Source organism: Brachyhypopomus gauderio, chromosome 10 (genome assembly GCF_052324685.1).
Source record: "Brachyhypopomus gauderio isolate BG-103 chromosome 10, BGAUD_0.2, whole genome shotgun sequence".
Classification (NCBI taxonomy): domain Eukaryota; kingdom Metazoa; phylum Chordata; class Actinopteri; order Gymnotiformes; family Hypopomidae; genus Brachyhypopomus; species Brachyhypopomus gauderio.
In genome coordinates this window covers 25,164,521-25,186,771 of record NC_135220.1, presented here as the reverse complement: position 1 = coordinate 25,186,771, position 22,251 = coordinate 25,164,521, and the positions used below count along the sequence as shown (strand labels likewise).

General features: G+C 42.5%; 2 protein-coding genes and 2 long non-coding RNA genes across 4 annotated transcripts; all 4 read left to right on the top strand.

Annotated features, from left to right (window-relative positions):
• Positions 1–492: 492 nt before the first annotated feature.
• Positions 493–2,133, top strand: LOC143524955 (uncharacterized). The gene is made up of 3 exons (XR_013133533.1): positions 493–1,128; positions 1,643–1,777; positions 2,059–2,133. It is a non-coding gene; the product is annotated as an uncharacterized LOC143524955 (long non-coding RNA).
• A 235-nt stretch (positions 2,134–2,368) lies between these two features.
• Positions 2,369–4,734, top strand: LOC143526221 (centrosomal protein of 164 kDa-like). Its single transcript, XM_077020866.1, has 4 exons — positions 2,369–2,456; positions 3,006–3,117; positions 4,077–4,326; positions 4,684–4,734. Exons 1-4 carry the CDS (start codon positions 2,369–2,371, stop codon positions 4,732–4,734), a joined length of 501 nt encoding a protein of 166 aa, XP_076876981.1.
• A 271-nt stretch (positions 4,735–5,005) lies between these two features.
• On the top strand, positions 5,006–5,716 carry LOC143524962 (uncharacterized). Its single transcript, XR_013133538.1, has 3 exons — positions 5,006–5,127; positions 5,259–5,336; positions 5,614–5,716. It is a non-coding gene; the product is annotated as an uncharacterized LOC143524962 (long non-coding RNA).
• A 3,254-nt stretch (positions 5,717–8,970) lies between these two features.
• On the top strand, positions 8,971–18,468 carry LOC143526115 (centrosomal protein of 164 kDa-like). The gene is made up of 14 exons (XM_077020772.1): positions 8,971–9,077; positions 9,469–9,686; positions 10,119–10,283; positions 10,391–10,553; positions 12,159–12,266; positions 12,363–12,465; positions 13,423–13,710; positions 14,042–14,114; positions 14,280–14,369; positions 14,506–14,695; positions 14,920–15,155; positions 15,655–15,811; positions 16,081–16,207; positions 16,770–18,468. The coding sequence occupies exons 2-10, from the start codon at positions 9,607–9,609 to the stop codon at positions 14,618–14,620; spliced, it is 1,185 nt and encodes a 394-aa protein (XP_076876887.1). The 5' UTR covers positions 8,971–9,077; positions 9,469–9,606; the 3' UTR covers positions 14,621–14,695; positions 14,920–15,155; positions 15,655–15,811; positions 16,081–16,207; positions 16,770–18,468.
• The last annotated feature ends 3,783 nt before the right edge of the window (positions 18,469–22,251 follow it).

The window sequence follows — 22,251 nt, the reverse complement described above, 5'->3', positions numbered from 1 at the left end:
ATCTGTTTTCTTCATAGATCTGTAGCAGTGAGCCCTCACTGTTATCTCGTTAGCCTTACTTTTGCCTGATACTTCCATCAGAAATACAAACATGTTTTTAAAAGGCATTTCTAGTACTAGGACAGGTTGGTTCGTTACTAAAAACAACATCACTTCATTAGACTGCCACCTCAGGCTAGCTAGCTAACTAGCGTCAGCCACTTACCTTCAAAATTTCAGAGGTAGGATGAAACGTAGAACTTGAAACCCTTTTCAAGTTTACTCTGTGGCGTTGTACTTGATGCTCTGACAATACGACGCACATCGTTGACGGGAACTCCAAGAGGCACCTTGTGAATTTAGGCTCGGCCATAGGCTTCCGCATACCAACCGGAAATATAGTAACATCCCTACACCAAACAGTTTCAAATGACAGTAAAATTGACCAATCATATCTTCCCTCTTAGTGGGCGGGCTTAACTGTATGATCATTTCCGCCCGCTGTGGTGACGCTAGCTGACATTAGCTGACGTGCGCGTTGTTTACAAGGACGAACAAGGAGTTGTGGACCTTATTTTGTTGGAACCTTATTTTGCTTAAAAAGTTATCTAGTACATATATTATTGTTTATTGCGTTTCTAAAGCTGTACTGTCTCAGTTTTTTTATTTTTTATTTATTGCAGTTAATTAGGAAAGGGGGGTGGGGGAGCGGGCCCACTTTTAATGGTCACGGTTCGCTACTGATATATATACGGTCTCTGGTATGAACCCTTTGGGTACAAGCCAGGCTGCATCAGGTTATTGTAGCAGCCTGGCTGATTTGGTGTTTTGGTTAAAAAAAACAGGAAATTGTGATATGACGTGCTACTCAACTTTGGAACGTTTGGATTAGAATGTTTGGTTGGGAAGGTGGAATGTTTGGATTCAGTTTTGATGCTGAAAAGCTCAGAACAAGTCGCAAGACATTTTGCTCTGGATTACTACCAATACAAAACTAACAAATCTCTCTATTTTTTCTAGATCTTTCTCTCTTTCTATTCTTTCTATTTTTCAGGTGGAGAATGAGTTTTTACCCCAGGAGAACCGACCAGCCTAGGCCTAGGCAGGAAGAGAACCACTTCATAGACACACCAGGTTTTACCACTCATGGTGAGAAAAATACATTTTCATATACTGTACATAATTTTATACTTCTATGTAAGACAGTATATTAGTTATTATGAGTATGGATTCCATAGGCTTATTCATAATAATTAAAAGTTAAATATACACATTTATATAGTAGGTTTCTAAGGTTCAGAAAAATAACATGTATATTTATTCTACTGATGACTGTCAAGCTCTGTATTTCATGTGTACATGATAATATAATTAATGGAGCATGGGTTACTTCTTTGATTTCTTTGACTCAGCACAATTTTCATAAATCTTAACATTGTCCATGTGGCCATGGAAAAAGCAAATAAAAATAAACACTTTTAAAAAGAAACAGATTTCTAACATGACATCACAAATTCTTAAACATTCTCCCCACATTCTAATGACATCACATGGCACCATAGCCCTTGTTATAATCACTTGTTCATTGGGAAACACGTACAAGGCATTTGAGCCTCACTGGGAGGCATGCTGGGTTTCACTTTACCTACTGTGGGATTTTCAGGTGTGCCCTACAACCCCCAAGAGACAGTGATCCACGCGGATCCCTGTGGACCAGCACCCTTCCCTCACAGAAGGACGGCGGGACCCTCAGATGTCGGCCATGTTAACATCCCTGTAGAAGGACCACTCCACACTGGTACTGTGTAACACTGAAGATTACATGCGTATTCAACAAACCAAATAACCATGCATGATGAAGTAGAAAAAAAACATTTATTACATTTGTTTGTAAGGTCTGGCAGAGGTGCAGAACCATCAGCTTTCTGCACATGACCTGACCAGTTTTATCAGAAAATATGACATGACATATTCTTCAACATTGTAATGAATTCAAATGGCACTGTAGCCCTTCTTATAGACCTGATGATCTTAACAGTACACATTCCTCTGTGCCCTGGGTTGGTGTTTTGCATTTAGGCCCTGACATGGAGAGGCAGAGACACCTTGCTCAGCCCCATGTTCAAGGCGAGGTCCTGAAACAGATGGATCGAGTCAACCTCCAGCCTGCTGGTGGGTATTTGGGTATTTTGGGTATAACGTTGCTTTGTGTGGAATGCTACGGTTGCTATGGACGCTATTATTGCTATGGAATTCTATTATCGGCTAGTTAGTTAGGTTAGCCTAGCGAACGGTACCACGGAGAGTTTAGAGACAATATGGCAAGGTGATCTGTCTACTGCACTGTTATTCGTATAGTACATAATCTTTTTCTTAATGTTCATTCAACATGACAGCAGATGCCCTTCGGGGACCAGTTGGAGAGCAGTTGATCCTGGAAGAGGATTGCGATGAGAATTATATCCCATCTGAACAAGGTACATTAGCTGTCGCATACTACCTGTTACAGTTTAGGACCCCGGATAAAACTTTACCAGAGCCGGAGTGGCTAATCGGGAGATTCCGGAGGATTCTCGATGGGCCGGCTCATGTCAATCTCTAGTTTGGGCGGATTGGGATGGAAAAATAATTTTGGGCCGGATTTGGGCATGAAACTCCCGGGCTGAAAAAGTGGCCCACTCCGGCCCTGAACTTTAATATATGTTACTGAAATGGTATAATTTAATATCCACCATTGATAAAGTCTACAAGCTACAACAGTTCCATCATTTAAAAACTAAATTATAACACTGACATAATAACTTAATAATATATAATAATATTATAATATATAATAATTATAATATTAACAACACAGTTCCAGTTGGGACTCCTGTATGTTCGTCCAAGCTATAGCTACACTTTATAACATAGAATCAATCTCCATGCATTATGGACTTAAATATTTGAATTTGTGGGATTTTGTCTTGATTTGAAAATATCATACTTCTTGTCGGTATATTCTTCTTATCTGTATTGCTCCTCAGATATCCATGATTTTGCCAGACAAATTGGCATTGACCCTGAGAGGGAGCCAGAGCTCCTATGGCTGGCCAGAGAGGTGGCTGTAGCCCCACTACCTCCTGAATGGAAACCCTGGTAGGACAAGCTCATTCTCATACAGTCACCCATAATGAAACAGTTTTCTTATCCTTACACACAGAGCAGTGAGCGTTGGTGTGAGTGTTGGTTCCTTTTAGAAAAATCCAAGCATACTCTAATGTGCCCTTAATTGAAGAATGGCTTCCATTCCAAGAACTCTACGTCTCATTCATGCTGGCTCGTTCATTCAGGTTCTTGATTACCTGACGTACCAAGGCCCTTTGTCCCCTATAACTCAGTTATAATTTTAAGTACCATTTATAGAAGTAGGATGCATCAGGACTTTATTGTGAGTGTCATAATGTCACACGGACTCTCTGGAAGCTTGCAAGAAGTGGGCATTAAATCACTTATGACCTAGGTGATTAGATGAGCAAATTAGACAGCCCAACTTTTTTTTAAAGACCATGGAACTGCAAGTCTGGAGAAGACTGAATAATTTGACTGGGAAATAAGATTGGGCAAGAGAAAATATAACAGGCAGAAGAGGATTGTTTTTGAAGTTGGGGAGTTTGATGTGACATGAAAGATCAGACACATTTTAACATATGAAATCATTTTTGGATTCTGTATTCAAATGGTTTGGGGGAAAGTATGTTATAACCTTATTGTCAGGTGTAACAGTGGTGTCTTTATATGAGTCAGTACCTTTATAGATAAAACACACAAAGACAAGATCCAGGAGATATTTAATGTTAGTTGTCCCCGAAACTAACAATTGCAAAGTATATAATTAATATTTCATCACTCTGTGCAGCAGATTTGCTTGTAGACTTGCCTTCTGGCACTATTAATCTGAGCAATGAGACCCAGAGCACCACTCAGTGTTTCAGATGTTGTCCTGTTGACACCTTTGTGGACAGTCCTGTGCTGGAGAACATGTCCTGGGCTTGTCTACATGTCATGTGTTTTTATGTGTGTTTATCTGATGAGCTTGTCTCCCTTTCCTACTCCAGTCAGGATGTGACTGGAGAAGTTTATTACTTCAACTTCTCCACGGGCCAGTCCACCTGGGACCATCCCTGTGATGAGCACTACCGCCAACTAGTGGCCCAGGAGCGGGAGCGTGCTCACCACGGCCGGACTGCCTCTGCCATCTCAGGCTCCGCCTCCACAGGAACCAGAAAGAACAAGGAGAAGAAGAAGAAGAAGAAAGAGAAGAAGGAGAAAAAAAAGAAGGAACCAGAGGGACTGAAGGCCCCAAGAGTGAGTTTGGATCTGTGTACCCTAAAATGTATTTTGTCACACAGCAGTTATATTTGTCACACTTTCTCTTCCATTCTACACATTCTTGACTGCTGTGTTTCTAATAACACTGAAATGAATTGAACAATTATTTGCTCATCGAAGTATATCAAAAGATTTAGGATAGCAGTCGCCTAAAGTTGAGCAGAAAGGAAAAAGAAAGCTAATTTGTGTGTGCCATTCTGCTAAAGCTCTCTCTCTCTCTCTCTCTCTCTCTCACTCACACACACACACTCACACACTCACTCACTCACTCTATCACTGTCTCTCAGCTGCTGGCTCCTCTGGCTCCACTGAGAGGAATGTGTGACCTTTCAGTTCCAGGACTGCGAGGTTCCCTGGGCAACTTCACAGACCTTCATCCTTTAAAGTCCTCACTAGGGGTAAATGTACTGTCTATATCCTCTAGTAGGGGTGAACATGTACAGTCTATATCCTCTAGTAGGGGAATGAAACCTCATTGTATACTTTTATAAGGTGGTGTAAGAACAAACCCTACATACGTCACTGGAAGTAAAAGAACACGTCACTCCTCTGCAAAGTTTAGCTTTTACCAAATTGACTTTGAAGTGATGGAGGTCTGAGTTCATGGCAGAGGTGTAGAGCGTATGATGATCTGTATCTTAGGATGTATCCGGAGCAAATTTGCATTCGCTAAGAGGACGACAGCTGGAGAGTCTGGCTCCGCCCATATTTAATTCAGATCTGGAGGTGGATGAAGAGGAAGAGGAGGAAGAGCAGAAGAAGGCGTCTGTCCATGAGGTGAAAACACCCGCTAGAATATAATGCTCTGATTTTTAGCTCACTGTCACCTTTGTAGTCTTTACACTGCAGTAAAGTATGAGGAATGATTTTCTGTATCCGTGTTGCGGTGTGTGTTTGTGTGTACGTAGAGTCTGCTAGAGTCATCAGACCTGTTGCAGAACCTACACGTGGACCTGGACGTCCTGAAAGGGGGACTGCAGTATGAGGTGGCCACGATGTTCATCACTCTCCCTCACTCACACATTATGTTCCCAGCTTTTCACACACATTTATACAGCGCCACTAAAATCACTGCGTGTGCTCACGTGATCTTGGTGTTACTGTAGCACCTTGCTCTACCTTTCACAAACACACACACACACACACACACACACACACACACACACACACACACACACACACTATGATCTTGTGAATGTCTGTACATGCATGTTCATGCATATGTGTTTGCATGTGTTGGTGTGTTTGTCTGTGTATGAGCAGGACAGTGAAGTCAGTGGCAGTGCTCCTGTGGAGGAGAGATCCGAACCAGAACGCCAAGATCTCGCTCCGTTAAGAGACCACAGCCCTGACCCACCCTTGCAGGTACTCATTAACACTCACACTGCCTCTCTTCCTATATGTCTCTCCCTCCCTCCCTCCCTCCCTCCCTCCCTCTCTCTGTCTGTCTGTCTGTCTTTCTCTACAAACACTATAGCAGTGGTATAAGTGAGGGGACCTCAAAGTTTATTTGAGGTTAGGGTTTTATTTGAGGTCATGCGCCAGTGTTTTTCTTTCAGTGTTTCTTTTTGTCTTCTTCCTTTCCGTCCATCCATCCATTTATCCATTCGTCTGTTAGTCATATACATCCACACATCCTCTTGTTTATCCATCCATCTGTCTATCCATCTATATATGTCATTTCCATTACCTCATTCATTTGTATTGTGCACTAGGCCCCTGGCTCTCTGAGGGTCATGCACACTTCATACAGAAAAGACGAACCATACAGTTGTGATCAAATTTATTCAACCCCCAATGCTGCGAAGGGTTTTATGGAATTCAGTGCACATTTGTAATTGTGTTCATAATGAAATCTTACAAGGACTTGTTAAAGAACTAAATGCAACTAAGATAGCATCAATTTTTTTTGTCATAAAGTATTAAATGGCCTTTTTGTGATTTCTTCATTGACACAATTATTCAACCCCTTTACGACTACCACTCCTAAGAACAGAGGTTCATTCCAGTGTTTTCCATCAGGTATTGAAAACATCTGTGGATGTCAACGAGCAGCAATCAAGCATGATAAGCACCAATTAGGCAGATTTAAAAGGACTGTGATACTCAGCTCCTTCTAGACATCTACTGGTGTGTTTCCAAGCATGGTGAAGGCAAGAGAATGGTCCCAGAAGACAAGAGAAGAGGTTATTGCTCTTCACAAGAATGGCAATGGATATAAAAAGATTGCGAAGTTGTTAAATATTCCAAGAGACACTATCGGAAGTATCATTCGCAAGTTCAAGTTAAAGGGCACAGTGGAAACGTTACCTGGTCGTGGCAGAAAGAAGATCCTGACCGCGACTGCTGTGCGCTACCTGAAGCGTAATGTGGAGAAAAATCCCCGCGTGACTGCTAAGGAACTGAAAAAAGACCTGTCAGATGTGGGCACTGAAGTTTCAGCTCAGACAATAAGGCGCGCACTGCATAACGAAGACCTCCATGCCAGAACGCCCAGACGCACCCCCTTGCTGACTCCAAAGAACAAGAAAAGTCGACTGCAGTATGCCAAAAGTCATGTGGACAAGCCACATAGGTTTTGGAACAGTGTACTGTGGTCAGATGAAACTAAATTAGAACTGTTTGGGACAATGGACCAGCGCTATGTTTGGAGAAGGAAGAACCAGGCTTATGAACAAAAGAACACCTTGCCTACTGTGAAGCATGGCGGGGGGTCAATTATGCTTTGGGGCTGTTTTGCTTCTAATGGTACAGGAAAGCTTCAACGTGTGCAGGGTACCATGAATTCCCTTCAGTACCAGGAGATCTTGGAGGAAAATGTGATGGAGTCAGTCACAAACCTGCGGCTTGGGAGACGTTGGACCTTCCAACAGGACAATGATCCGAAGCACACATCCAAGTCCACTAGAGCATGGTTGAACATGAAAGGCTGGAACATTCTAGAGTGGCCATCGCAATCACCAGACTTAAATCCAATTGAGAACCTCTGGTGGGACCTAAAGAAGGCAGTTGCAGTGCGCAAGCCTAAGAATGTGACTGAACTGGAGGCTTTTGCCCATGAAGAATGGGCTAAGATACCCATAGGTCGCTGCAAGACACTTGTGTCAAGCTATGCTTCACGCTTGAAAGCTGTCATAACTGGAAAAGGATGTTGTACTAAGTACTAAAAAATAATGTCACTAGGGGGTTGAATAAAACTGATAATGATGTGAGCACAGTAAAGACATTTGTGGTTATTCCATCATAAATATTATGTTATGTTTGTCTAATTTATAAGTGCCTCTTTGATATAATTGTAAATAAGATGACTGAAATGATCAAAATCAATGTCAAACTGGCCAAAACACTTTATTTCAGTGGGGGTTGAATAAATTTGATCACAACTGTATGTGGGTTCTATAAAACACCCTTTGGTTTCAGTTAAGGTGATGGCAATAAATTAAAGACTAAATAAATAAATTAAAGGCAGGGAGAATTCATTTACTCACAGCTCAGTGATCACCTAAGAGGCCGAGCCAATGTGTGTTCATCACACGGTGTGTGTACAGGAGAGCGTGGAGAGGGAGCGCTTGTTGAGGGCTCATCTGGAGGAGAAGGAGAGGATGCAGGCTTCACACACATCCCAGCTGGAGCAGCTCAGATTACAGCTCGACTCTCAGCTCCAAGACACCCACAAAATACACAAGCAGAAAGTAAGATCCCACACCCACACGATACGCACACGCAAAAATGCCTCTTCTGCCGTACCCAGTCGGGTGTTTATGTGTATAAAGACGGTGAGAGTTGTTTGTATTTGTTTGTTTTTCTTGTGTGTGTGTGTTTAGGAGTTAGAAGTGCAGAAGATGATGGAGCAACTGGACATGAAATCCAAAGAGCTCAAAACTCAGGAACTGCTACTCCAAACTCAGGTACCTGCTCACCTGCGTTATTTGAGTGTGTGTGGGTGTGTGTGTGTGGGTGTGCTACTCCAAACTCAGGTACTTTACCTGCGTTATTTGAGTGTGTGTGTGGTTGTGTGTGTGTGTGTGTGTGTGTGTGTGTGTGTGTGTGTGCTACTCCAAACTCAGGTATTTTACCTGCTTTATTTGAGTGTGTGTGTGGGTGTGTGTGTGTGTATGTGGGTGTGCTACTCCAAACTCAGGTACTTTACCTGCGTTATTTGAGTGTGTGGGTGTGTGTGTGTATGTAGGTGTGCTACTCCATGCTCAGGTACTTTACCTGCTTTATTTGAGTGTGTGTAGGTGTGTGTGTGCTACTCCGTGCTCAGGTACTTTACCTGCTTTATTTGAGTGTGTGTAGGTGTGTGTGTGCTACTCCAAACTCAGGTACTTTAGCTGCTTTATTTGAGTGTGTGTAGGTGTGTGTGTGCTACTCCAAACTCAGGTACTTTAGCTACTTTGAGCGTGTATGTGCAAATGGTACACTGAGCTCCATTGTATTAGGTGCCCTTATAGCTGTACTTATAAGTTACTAATCATTCGTCAGTCAGTTCTTTGTGCTGAGAAGTTAACTGAGTCAATGACCTGTTTTGAAGGAAAAAAATGAATAGGTCATGTCTGGAGTGTGCGTGTGCGTGCATGCATGTGTGTGTATCTTCAGTCCAGTCACTCAGCTGCCTGATAAAATGATCTGTGTGTGTTCGTACTGTTGGTCTGTAGGCTGCAGATTTGAAGAAGAGGAGACAACAGCTGAGTGAGGAAGAAGATGAAGTTGAGAAGGGGATAGAGGTGCGTGTGAGTGTGTGTGTGACCAGGTGTATGTGTGTGTGTGTGCGCGTGTGTATCTGAGAGTGTGTGGCCAGGTGTGTGTGTGTGTGTATCTGAGAGTGTATGACCAGGTGTGTGTGTGTGTGTGTGTGTGTGTGTGTGTGTGTGTTTGTCATTGGGAACTGTTATGCTAGGTTGTGTGTGTCCCCCAGGGGTGTGTGTGTGTGTGTGTGTGTGTGTGTGTGTGTGTGTGTGTGTCATTGTGAACTATTATGCTAGGTTGTGTGTGTCCCCCAGGGGTGTGTGTGTGTGTGTGTGTGTGTGTGTGTGTGTGTGTGTGTGTGTGTGTGTGTGTGTGTGTGTGTGTCATTGTGAACTGTTATACTAGGTTGTGTGTCTGTGTGTCCCCCAGGCTCTCTCACGTGTCCTGAGAGAACGGGACAGTCTGCGTGCGGAGCTGGACAGACTAAGAGATGAGAGGAGGAGAGAAAGGGAGGAGCTGGAAAAAGAGAGAGAGGGAAGGAGGAGGGAGAGGGAGGAGAGCAGAAGGATGATGGAGGAGAGAGAGAAGCTACTGAGCAATACAGTGCTTCTACAGGATAGATGTGATGAACTCCACAGAAGGCTCAGGTAATACACACACACACACACACCCCCACACCCCCATATACACACAAACATGCTATAATACACATCCTGAAGACTTGGGTAATGTATACGTATACCAACTTCTGTCGATGTGCTGGAGGTTTAGATAATATACACACGCATACGCATGTGCGGGCACACACACACACACACACACACACACACCCCTGGGGGACACACACAACCTAGCATAATAGTTCACAATGACACACACACACACACACACACACACACACACACACCCCTGGGGGGACACACACAACCTAGCATAACAGTTCACAATGACAAACACACACACACACACACACACATTAGCTTTGACCGAGTCAGTACTGGTCTCTGGTGACACAAATGCACGGTACACAGAGTGTGTACAATGTACAGATCTGTGTTGGTGTGGTTTGTGTCTGTCAGCGAGGTGGAGCAGAGAGAGCATGGAGACGATAACCTGGAGAGAAAGAAACAGGAGGAGGGCAAGGAGAAGAGCAGACAGAAGGAGGGCTCCCTCGGAGTGGAGGAAATGGAACCTCCTCTCTCCCCTGTGCCCACCTCCCACAACAACCACAGCAGCATAGACGAGTATGTGGGGGGTGTGTGTGTGGGTGGGGAGGGAGGCTGTCCGATTGTATGTATTTATCATATGTTTATATACTCGTTTGTAATCTCCTCTCTCTCTCTCTCTCTAGCTTGCGGGAGTATATCTCGTGTGAAGGTGTCTCTCTGCAGAGAGCACGACGGTTCTTGGAGAAAGAGACCCGCTGTCTGAGAGCGAGACAGGCAGCACTAAGGACGGCCCACCCCAGCCCGCAGAGGTCCGCTGCAAGAGGTTCTGCTCAGCCTCTCTGCCAGGTCCGTCAAGTCTAGTCAGTTTTATTTATAAAGCGCTTTTTACAAAACATGGTGTCACAAAGCAGCTTCACGAGCGCATGGGTCCAGATCCCTAATGAGCAAGACGGGGGCGAGTGTGGCAGAGACAAACTCCCTAGGTGGATTAGGAAGAAACCTTGGGAGGACCAAGACCCCAAAGGGAAGCCATGCTCCATTGGCCCAGCAACTTTAAGTTCATATTTATAGTCCTGTGTCTATCTGAGCAGTCACAGTCTCTCCAATAGGGATGCTGGGCCTCAGGTAGGATGCTGGCCGTATTGGCACATGCATCCACGGCATCAGCACATCCACTGGCAACCCAGAGCATCTTCTAGCTGCTTTATGGAATTGTCTTTGTAGAAACATGTAGTCAAGATACAGAATGCAGGTTAAATATGTAAAATCAAATTAAACTTCCATATATATAGTACACGTGCCAGTGATTTAGCATGTGGCTCCAGCAGGCTTATCCCTAGCAGTATAACTAAAGGGAGGGGCCTGGAGGTGACCACAGGCATGAGGGTACTGAGACATTACTCTGCCTTCGGCTGTAATCTTGTCATTTTCGGAGCTGAGCGCAATCCTGCGCTTTGAGAGAGCAGCAGGTGAGATGGATTATGGTATGCAGTGAGTTCACTTGGATATTGTGGAGGACTATTTAATGCTTTATAGGCCAACAGAAGAATTTTAAAATCAGTTTGATATTTAACCAGGAGCCAGTGCAACGCTGAGAGAGTAGGACTAATGTGATGGACTTCTCAAGGCCTAGTTAGGACTCTGGCTCTTGGATTCAAGTTGGAATGCAGCAAGTTAGACTTTCTTTAGGGACTGTTTAGAGCATCCAGTTAAAAGACAGTTACAGTAGTCCAATCTTGATGAGATTGTGGACCAGTTTCTCTGCATCTGATACCGAACGTACATGTCTCAGCTTGGCAATATTACATGAAGTTGCAAAGGCAGCATTAGTGACATTGCATATGTGTGTGAAAAATGAAAGATCCAAATCACTAGAGACACCTAAACTTTTAGCAGGAGATTCAGGTGTTACTGAAAAGCCATCTAGTGTAATAAGAAGATTTGACCAATTGCTTCTTGCAATCCAAGAAGTAACACCTCAGTCTTATCAGAATTTAGAAGAAGAAAATTAGACACCATCCAGTTCTTTATTTCTTGGATGCAGTTCTCAGTTTTGGTAGTAGTATTGACATCATCCAAATTAGAAGATATATATAACTGAGTATCATCTGCATAGCAATGGAAGCTAATACCATGACTACAAATGCTTGCTAGCATATATAATAGAATAACATGGGACCCAATACAGATCCTTATGAGCATTCATTATTTTCAAGTACAAATTGGTAACGATCGTTCAGGTAGGATTTGAACCAGGACAGTGATTGACCTCAGACCTCTTTATCTGAGAATATTAAGAGATTGTTAACTACTTTAGACGGTTTCAGTGCCGTGGTGGGTCTAAGCACATTAGGTCTTGCAGTGCCTACAACCATGTAGCCAGGTCAGATAGGAGACAGTAGGAAGCATGAGTGTAGTTCCTATTAGATGTTCTGCTCCGCTGTGCTGTAGGAGGTGAGTGAGCTGGAGAAGCTGAGGGAGACGGTCCAGAAGGACCACACGCTCCTGAGAAAGAAGGAGGAGAGACTCGGCCAGCTGGAGACCTCACTGGCAGAGGAGGTAACACACACACACACACACACGTATGCCTGCACCCACACACTTACGTACAAACCCACATTAATACCTACCTGGGCTTTACAATGTTTTTCTCAGCTGTCATGTGATGAAGGCGAGCGGCTGGTGGGAGATCGGAGAGTCTCATTTGATGTCAGAGACTCAGAGACGAGCAGAGACGAGTATGGCCAAGAGGAGACGAGTGAGAGACACACTCCATGTGCATGCACAAAACACACACACGGGCAGACATTTTGAGAAGGCACTAATTTTGGTTTTCACAAAGTTTACTACCACAGTTTTTTTATGGTGGCAATGTGTATTGATTCTAGATTGTGATTAGATGAATTGCAATTAATTGCAAAGTCATTCCCTGTGATGAAAATGACTTTCTCACAAAAATTACTGCATTCCAGCTTCTCCATTTCAGCCCTACAAAACGGCATAAGATAATTTCAGTGTTGATCTCGTTAGTTCAGGAGAAAAAAGTTAATGAGGATAAGACAGCTTGACATCAATCTGTCATGATGATTAGAAGAGAAGACTGGTTGCTTTAAAAGGGTAGTGGTGCTTTTACGTTTTCTCCTATTAACTATGGTCACCTCCAAGGAAACACGTTCAGTCATCATTGCATCAAAAGGGTTTCACAGGCAAGGACAGTGTGGCCTTGTACGATGCACCCAAATCAACCATTTATCCAGTCACTAAGGACTTTGGGGAGAGTGCTTCAGTTGCATGAAGGAGGCTTCAGGGAGCATCTCCTACAGGAGCGTCTCCTACAGAGGAGGCAGCTATTGAGCCTCCTCACACCATCAAAGTGTGGGGTCACTCCCAATGTTGCCTAAGCAAAGCACAGCCATGAATAAGGGAAGGTATCAAAACATCCTTCCAGAACAACTTCTCCCAACGATTCAGGAGCAGTTTAGCAGCAATGAACAATTATGGACTGTTAATAATTGTACTTCATTATATCACATAAACATTTGACAAAAGGTTCTTAAAAAAATAAACTGAGGAAGCAAACTGTGAAAACTAAAAATTTGCCCACAACTGTAAGCAGCTCTAGAGTCCACTCTGGTCTTGTTGGTTCATAGTTGTCTGATGTTTTTATCTCTCTAGCAGTAATACACCCAAACCCTGGTCTTCCTCTCTGTTTCAGCACATGCAGTGCCAGTGAAAGTGCAGCAGTTAGCAGAGTCCCTGCAGCAGATCTCTGGCCAGCTGAACACGGTGCTGGGTGCACTGGGATCTCTCACTGGGAGGACCGTCCAGCCCCTCCCTCAGCCACCTCCGTCCTCCTCCTTCCCTCCTGCCCCGTCCTGGGCATGGACACCAAGCCCCGCCTCCTCTTCATTGGCCAATCAGAACAGTTTCTTACACTGTTCTGTCCCAAAAACACACGGGTCTGACCTTCATTTGAACTCCCACTGGAGCAAACTCTTCCCTGGTACGTAGAGACAGACACACCCCAAACATTAGCAGTGATGAGCAGTGGTCACCTCAGTGGGCTGCAGTGATTTTCACTAATGCTTCATTTCTTCATCACTCGTAAAACCTTTGAATACAAATAGAAACTTCTGCCTCTCCCTCAAGCACAAACCAGTCACTGCTGGAGTTATAGCCTTTTTTGCATAGTTGATGACCTCCATTGATTTTCTGTGCTTGGATAATGCCGATCTTTTCCAGTGCAAGTGTGGTGCAGTGTAGAGACCTGCTGTGTCAAATTAGCTTCAGAAATCTAAATCGCACTACCTGTATTAAGACTGCTCTGATTTTAGGAGTTTCCATGGATACCAGTGCCCGCTATCCCATGAGGGCTACCAGAGCATATTGTGGATACACTCCAGCAAGGTGACTACACACACTTGCACACCAGTGCAGGCTCGGTCACAATCTCTCACTCTCACTCACAGGGTCAGTGCTGCTGTTGATTTTGAAAGGAAAATTGATGAACTCATACAGTGCTTTTCCATTATGTGTGTGTGTGTGTGTGTGTGTGTGTGTGTGGGTGTGTAGTCACTCCTCTGAGCTAGATGGCCAGAGGCTGCAGAGACTGATTGAAGACAACAAAAGGTGGCTGGAATCACAACGCAAAGACCCAAATGTGTATCCTTTCACAATCTCTCTCTCCCTCAGCTTATACACATGTATGTATCACACACAAACCAGTACGGGAACAGAATGCATCATATTTTCACACACACTCTCTTGCACCCTTGTACTCTCCTGAACCTCTGCCCAGGCCTCTCTTCACACGCTACCCAGCTGCCCCACCCACCAATGGGCTGGTCCAGCTCGGCCTGGACGAGAACAATCAGATCAAGGTCTACCATTACCGAAGAGGCACAACCCACTGATGTCCATGTATGTCCAGTGCAAACATCAGTGGATAGACAGAATACAAACATGCCATCAGCATGTACACATTACAGGTGATGTTGCTGACAAAGTCAAGTCAGATTTAGCATAGTACTTTGAAATTCCTTTTTGATAAAAACATTATCTAATTGAAATTCAGATGGTATATCTAACTGTAATTAGTGATTAAGGTATTTCCGCCTACATAACACATTGCAGTGGAGGATTATACTTATTACGATGGCGGTGGCAGTGTTGGATGTGACTAAAACGAGCTTGAACGTCGTCTTTCCTGCAGGTGCTGAACCTGCGCTCTGGCGTGTCCCGCATGGCGGTGGTGTCCTTGAGGGAGTTGTACTCCAACCTGCAGAAAGGGATGGACCAGGAAGTGGAGGTTACAGCTAAGGTCCTCCTCCACAAAGCAGCGGAGTCCAATGGCTTCATCAGGCAGGACGTGGACACAGCTCTGGACAGCATGGTGCAGAACTGCACCCCCATTCGGAGCATGAACGCCCTTCTCGCTGGAGGACTCTGGTCAGTTAGTCTGCAGTGAGCTTTAAACTGTGGCTTTCAGATAGCAACAACAGTCACAAGAAGCTAACACAGCACTAATTTTGGCTGCTGTTTTTTGCTGCTGTTTTTACCTCTTCATTGTTCTTTCAAAATATTGCCCTGGCCTATATCAATATTTTTAGTTATTTATCCTCTTATATATTATTTTTATTGCGTTCCATCTCCGCTCTGCTGATCCAAACTGCCCTTCACAATGCTTAAAAAATAGGCTAGTTAGCTAGCTCACAGAGGACATACAAACATTTTCTGTTTAAAAAATACAGGATGTACACTAACTGGTGCAAACTAAGCAATCGAATAGAATATGATCATTTTATTGTGCACTTAGATCATACATAAGGGTATTAAGTTTCTTTATAGAAGCTAAAAGTTGTACTGTATACATTGATTGGATGGATTAATAGTTATTACCTTATTTTTTTGAATGCCCTAATTTTTTTCCTTCTGTTTTCCTTAAAAGTCTGAATGCTGCAGTAAGAAAGTGTACTGCTCGGCACTTGGCTACTTTGGTAGAGAAGATTGGTGCTGGCCAGTTATTGTCTGGGGCGAAAGACGTCACACCGCGAATTATTCCTGTCAGTCTCCAAGTTGGCACAGGACTCTTCACAAGAAACCAGGTTAGTACTGGGATCAGAACGAGAATTCTACAAAGCTTATTCAGTTTCCCAGATAGTAATCTTTTACTGATTCTTTTAGTCTCCTAGTGTGATACTCTGAAGTCAGCAAATGCTGCTAAATTGTAGAGTAATAGAAGCACTATCGTGTCTTCTAGACACAGACAGCCTTGTAAAATTGTGCCCTGGTAAGATAAATGGTTGGTGTGCTGTGAGTTACGGGTCTCTCACTCTCGGTTCTCTCCTGTTTTGGGGTCTGTTCCTCGTCTCAGGCGCTTGGGCCGGCGTATCCTGCTGTTCCTGTCCTCCCACCATGACTTTGATAAGATGGTGGAAAAGTACATCCCTGCCAAAGACCTGGCAACCATCAGGGACACTGTCCACACTCTGAAATCCAAGGTAGCGATTCATGTTTGGATACATGATGAGGATTTTTTATCCCATCCACTATGCCCCATGTTTACTCACTAAACAAACTTATTCACAAAACTTTTAGGTGAAACAGACTGCAATAAAAAACCATCTAAACTGTGATGGTAGACATATATTGTAAACAAATACTCGAGTACAGGGCAGTGTGTGGCACCACACATTGTATTTACAGTAGGGCATGCACAGTGTAGTCCCAGACCCAGTAGTTAAAGGACAGAGCATGGTTCAAAATGAATTTCAAATACATTTATCAAAAAACTATTCTTTCAGAAAGTCATTCCACTGATATGCTAAGAGATGCCAGAGATAAAAAAGATAAAAGATTGACCAGAAATACTATAATTCCTATATTAATTAATAATATTTATAATATTGATAATAATCATTCCAGAGAGTTACCATAGTTACCAAATATTGTCACTTTAATTGAATGAAATCTTTCTAGGTTAAGAAAATGCTTCTGTAATAACCCAGTGCTGTCCAGGGTTGATTTATTGATCATTGTTCCTTTTAAATGTTCTTTTTATAGAGCTGGTTAGGGAACTCTACCCCTGCAAGCCACAACTGGTTGAGCAGAAGGTGCTCCCTCTGCTCTGGTAGCTCCTGGGGACCTCCAGCAACAGTGGTACGGTCCACGGGAGGGGTGGAAGCGTGACGGGGCCACTGTCCACCTATGCCAAGACCTTCATGTCCACATGGGTCCGGCACTGCTGGACTGTGCTGCTTCCCAACCTTCCAATATCCGCAAGAGACTAAGAGAGTTTGTGAAGAACCTCCCGATCACCTGAGAGCTGCCAGCCAGACCTCCAGACCAAAATAAAGCCCAACATGGATTCTACTTGAAGATGGAGATGTTTGTGCATTTCTTACTGTGCCTGCACTCTAAATGAAAGAGAGAGGAAGAAAGTCAAACGTTTTTAACATTTTGAATTAGCAGAAAGCTAAATCCTTAAACTCAGAAGTCCTTTTAAATAACGAGCACAGATTTTAGTGAATCACATCAGGTTTAACATGCCTAGGAGCTCTGCTCTGTTTGCACTTTGAAATACTAACACTTATCATGATAACTGTTGTCATGGTGACTATAGATATATATTGTTCTATGATTGTTATTTTCTGTTGACATATCCTGAGGTAACTGTGCAGAATGTAATTTATCACATGCACAAGGAACAAGGATCTATAGTCTTTTTGTTTGGTATGCGCAATGTGACTTTTCAATGAAGAGTCTTAAATGGTTGTTTTTAAAAAAGAAAAAGCTATGATTCACAGAATTACTTTTGTACTGTATTGCTAATAAGTGTAATGGCACAGTATTAGCTTAATATATGCTGTATGATGTTGCAGTATGTAATGTACATTTTGCAGATAGATGAACACTCCTTTAATGAGGTACTAACTAATTGATTATGGTCTATGTTATAAGTGGGACCTGTCCTAGACTTTTGCATGGCCAGGTATATTGGTGGAGTAAACAGAATATGTTTGTACTTTAGATGTATTTTCATGCACAGATGTTTGAATAACTTTGCATGTAAAACAGATGTATTTTTGGTGAATTGTAACAAGCAAAACATTTGCTGAAATCTAGCATCACACTAACATACAGTAAATAGTAAATAAAGTCATGCCCAGAGCTGTAATTCTCATTCCGTATTGTGCCAGTCTTAGCTATTTCCATATCTAATGTTCAGTTATATGGAATGTTTTTCAAGATGGGGTAAAACAGAGATTGATTTTATATATATAATACAATGTTTATTTCTGTAAGCTCTAATGATTACATTTGAACACACACATACACAAGAAGATTCCAGGTGTGTAACAAGTGTACTAAAGAAAAAGATATAGAGACTAATAAAAACCTTCACTACCTAAATTGCAGTGAAGTACTCAAGGCTTTCCAGAGTGTTCAACAAATCAATAAGTAAGCCTTCTCTCGTTAATCTCTTGCAAGTAATATAGGATCCTGCATGAGTAACAGTGTGTAGTAAAAGAAAGTTCTGATTTCTCTGTTTGAGAAAAGTTCAGATTTTTTATTTCATAAATCTGTGAGCAACATCTAGAGCGTTTGCAGTGCCATTAATTTTCCAAATGATCATTTATCTTATGCATAATGAGCATATCTTTGATGGTTTTGTCTCATCTTTCTGGAGGATTCTTGATGAGGCGTGTGGTCTCTGTATCATCCTGGAGAGTTCTCAAGTGTTCAGTATTAGCCACTTTTATTTCTAGGATGGCAAAAGAGAGCCAAAGGAATTCTTCTTGTCTGAACAGGTCAAACGAGCAAAATCATGTATAACTTCCTTATGAATTCTGTTCCCATACTTAAGGAATTTTTAAGTGCATAAGTCTTAATGACTGGTTAAGGATGTTTTTCAGGCCTTCATATTAAAAGTTGTGCTGTAAATAAGTGAGTCTGCAGGTATTTGATGATTAGTATTTAGTATTGACACCATGATTAGTATTTAGTATTTACACATGTCTCTATGTTCAACAGGGGCTGCATTAGTAAGGAGCGTATAATTCTGGCAGTACTGTTACAACGCCTGCCGAAATCCTACCCCCTCATGATCTGACTGACATGTCTTTTGTTTTGGTGATTTATCTAGATATGTAGCTTATACCGTGTAAAGGACATGTCTCTTTTCAGACAACCAAAATATTTTAATACACGTTTTCTTCCGAAACATTTTTTTCAAGCTATGATGAAAGAAGCAACAGTTGCAAATGCAAATATAGCTGCAAGCGGCGATTGGCGGGTTCACACACGACTAGGCATTTTGGCCTCAATAGGCAAAAAGAAGCCCAAAAGGTCCTTTAGACCCAAAAGTGAAAAGAAGCTGTTTCAGTGGAAAAAATGCTTAAATAAATCAATGTGCAAAAAAAGATTCCATTGATGCACTAAAGGCCCAAAAGGTTCAAAATTAATTGTATTGGCAAAATGATTTAGATCACAGAACTAAATCACATGCTGAGATCGGCTTTGTGGTGTGTTTGTGTGGTATTTCCTGTGAGCAATAGTTTTCAGTCAGTTCTGGAATTTGGCCACTAGATGGAGCCCAAGTACAACCATACTGATATCTCATTAATCTCAGAAATGAAATAGGACATTTTGGTGAATTAAAAGGTTCATTTCTGGTCAGGCAGTGCACTTTGTTATGAGATGTAATTTCAATGTTATAGAACACATTGATCTGAATCATACATGACCCATTACTTGTCTGTATTCTGCATAACAAGATTGCAGCATGAGTTTAAATGATTTCTAAGGTTTTTGGGTACTGTAGCGCCCCCGATAGGCCAATTTGAAACAGACTTGGCATACCTCACAAGGACCTCAGGCTATAAAAGGCTTTCAAATTGGGAGTTGATCGCTTACATGGTTTATGAGTTCTAGCAATATAGGTCATATATGGCATGGCCACAATGATATAGTGGGAAAATGGACCCACCTGAAAATGTAAAAAACCAAAATTTTTAAATCAGTTTTTACCTTTAGAGTCTACAGTTTATGCTCATACCATAATTGGATAACATTCCTAGGAGTTCCTGATTCCTGAGTTCAAACTCCTCCAAACCCCCCTGATACAACATCTACAAAGAAGAAACCAGGAGCTGAAGTGACATTAACACAGTTGTTCTGTAGACGTGTTTCTCCACTTTTTTTCCCCATCTGCGTTTACGAGCACAGTGTGAGCGTTGCATCATCTCCTCCACCCGTCTAACTACACTTCTCCATCCCGGTGGTGGAGCTCACAGTGTTGGTCAGGGCGGAGTGTCTGATGGTGCAGGTGTAGCTGTGTCCAGAATTCCAGCGTTCGGCGCTGAGATTCAGGAAGCTGCTCCGTGAAAACGTGCCATCGGTCTGGCGCCGAGACGTCGTCTGGACCTCGGGACCCGCCATGGTGGTGGCGTCCTCGGACCAGGACAGGGTGGCGTCGCCACGCCCCCAGAGGGTGGAGCCTGGGAGGGAGCCAGGACCAATAGGGATGGGGGAGACGCGGGACGAGCTGGAGAAAAGGATGAGTGAGTGAGACAGGGAGAGAGATGAGAGAGAGAGAGATTAGAGAGGGAGATGAGAGAGGGTTTGAAATAAAATGAACCTTTATTGTCATTACACACTGTACGTGTACATTTGTGCAACGAAATTGGCTTACAGCCCCTCCCCCCTCATGCAAATAGAAAAGTTTTAAATATAAACCGTTTAATTAACAGATTAAGAGCTATGATTAACTATACAGGGCATGAGCATAAATTATCTAAGCTCTCCTATATACACACTAAGCTCTGCTATTAACATTTGCAGCATCAATTATTGCACATTGTATTTTAGCAGCATCGGTTATTGCACTTGTCCCTGTAGGCAGACAAAACATCTGCCTACCGATGAACTCTATAGTGTTTGTTTAATAGGGATATGGCCCTGTTATAAAAACTCTCTCAAACCGTTTGTTCTTGTTTTGAGGTGTAACGTCTGTCCGAGGGCAGCAGTTCAAACATCTTATGTCCTGGTACTGTACTTGATCATTTGGGTTTGGGTTTTTGGCCGCTATCATATTTTACTCTTAGTTCAGGAGCAACCACAACTCTAAATAAACAAGTAATTTATCATGATTTATTAGCTCTCAATAAAGTCACTTTATTGTTGTGAAGATTTAATATGTTTTGCTTTAAGCTGTTTAAACATTTGCTGATTACAGTTATGATTTTATGTTGACAGTTGTGACGTCGGGTGCAGCGTGAAGGACGAGACACAAGTCCTTGCTTGACAACAGGCAGCACGTTTAATGGACAACAGATGGCGCTGTATGAGCACGTACAAAATCAACTGGCATTGAATCACGTAATGTCATCTGAGATACACAAGAGGCAAAATTTAATATCTTGAAAAGAAGACTTCAGCAATGTCAATAGGCGCAATATCTGTCCCATCATGTTGTTAGTGGTGAATGTCACTTGTCCATTGTCTCATGTAACGTTTGTGCTGTTTTGCATCACTCTTAAAACACTTGGCTATACTGTCTTTCTATTCTACAGTGCTGTGCATGGTTCAATCTACTAGTTCACTGAGCAACTATAAACTGAATATATTTTAGATTTAAACTTCATTTTCACTCCAGATGAAATGCTTACACATAGGAGTGAAACAGGCCTACTTATATTTATATTATGTTGTTGTTTCCACCACCAACAACAGAACAGTGCAGGTTTTACTTCAACTGCTTCTTGAAGAGTGTTATCAGAATATCTTAATAGGTGTAAGTGTTGCAGCCATATGTTAATAAAGAAGTTAAGATGAAAGATTTGAAAGACAGATTGACAGATTTTAGAAAATGCAGTTTGAAGAATAGCTGAGGTGGACTATATTCTGCTTTTGAGTCATAGAGGTAGATAACAATAGCTCGAACTGTAAAATAAACTCCCATTTGTTTACTATAGGCAAAATAGACTGCTAATGATTCCCACTCAGCTACTCTGCATTTGGCTACCATTGTAAGCTTTGAAAACCAATGCCTATGGTTATCACAGCTTACGTGAAGTAAGAGCAAGGATAAAAGATTGAACTTGTGCTGAACTAACTTTTGAACTTGTTCAACAGAACTTTGAACGTGACACTGAACAGAACTCGTGTCATTTTAACCAGTCCTACTCTCAGCTGGTGTGGCGTATCTGTTTTCTTCATAGATCTGTAGCAGTGAGCCCTCACTGTTATCTCGTTAGCCTTACTTTTGCCTGATACTTTCATCAGAAATACAAACATGTTTTTAAAAGGCATTTCTAGTACTAGGACAGGTTGGTTCGTTACTAAAAAACAACATCACTTCATTAGACTGCCACCTCAGGCTAGCTAGCTAACTAGCGTCAGCCACTTACCTTCAAAATTTCAGAGGTAGGATGAAACGTAGCACTTGAAACCCTTTTCAAGTTTACTCTGTGGCGTTGTACTTGATGCTCTGACAATACGACGCACATCGTTGACGGTAAACTTCGGTAACTCCAACCGGATA

Excerpts from the sequence above, each read along its gene's own strand:
- LOC143526115 (XM_077020772.1), top strand. The coding sequence starts at position 9,607 with ATGATGGAGGAGAGAGAGAAGCTACTGAGCAATACAGTGCTTCTACAG. Across the intron at positions 12,267-12,362 it reads AGACCTCACTGGCAGAGGAG|CTGTCATGTGATGAAGGCGA; the intron begins GTAACACACACA and ends TGTTTTTCTCAG. Across the intron at positions 12,466-13,422 it reads GTATGGCCAAGAGGAGACGA|CACATGCAGTGCCAGTGAAA; the intron begins GTGAGAGACACA and ends TCTCTGTTTCAG.
- LOC143526221 (XM_077020866.1), top strand. The coding sequence starts at position 2,369 with ATGACAGCAGATGCCCTTCGGGGACCAGTTGGAGAGCAGTTGATCCTG. Across the intron at positions 3,118-4,076 it reads CCTCCTGAATGGAAACCCTG|TCAGGATGTGACTGGAGAAG; the intron begins GTAGGACAAGCT and ends TTCCTACTCCAG. Across the intron at positions 4,327-4,683 it reads AGGGACTGAAGGCCCCAAGA|TTCCAGGACTGCGAGGTTCC; the intron begins GTGAGTTTGGAT and ends GTGACCTTTCAG.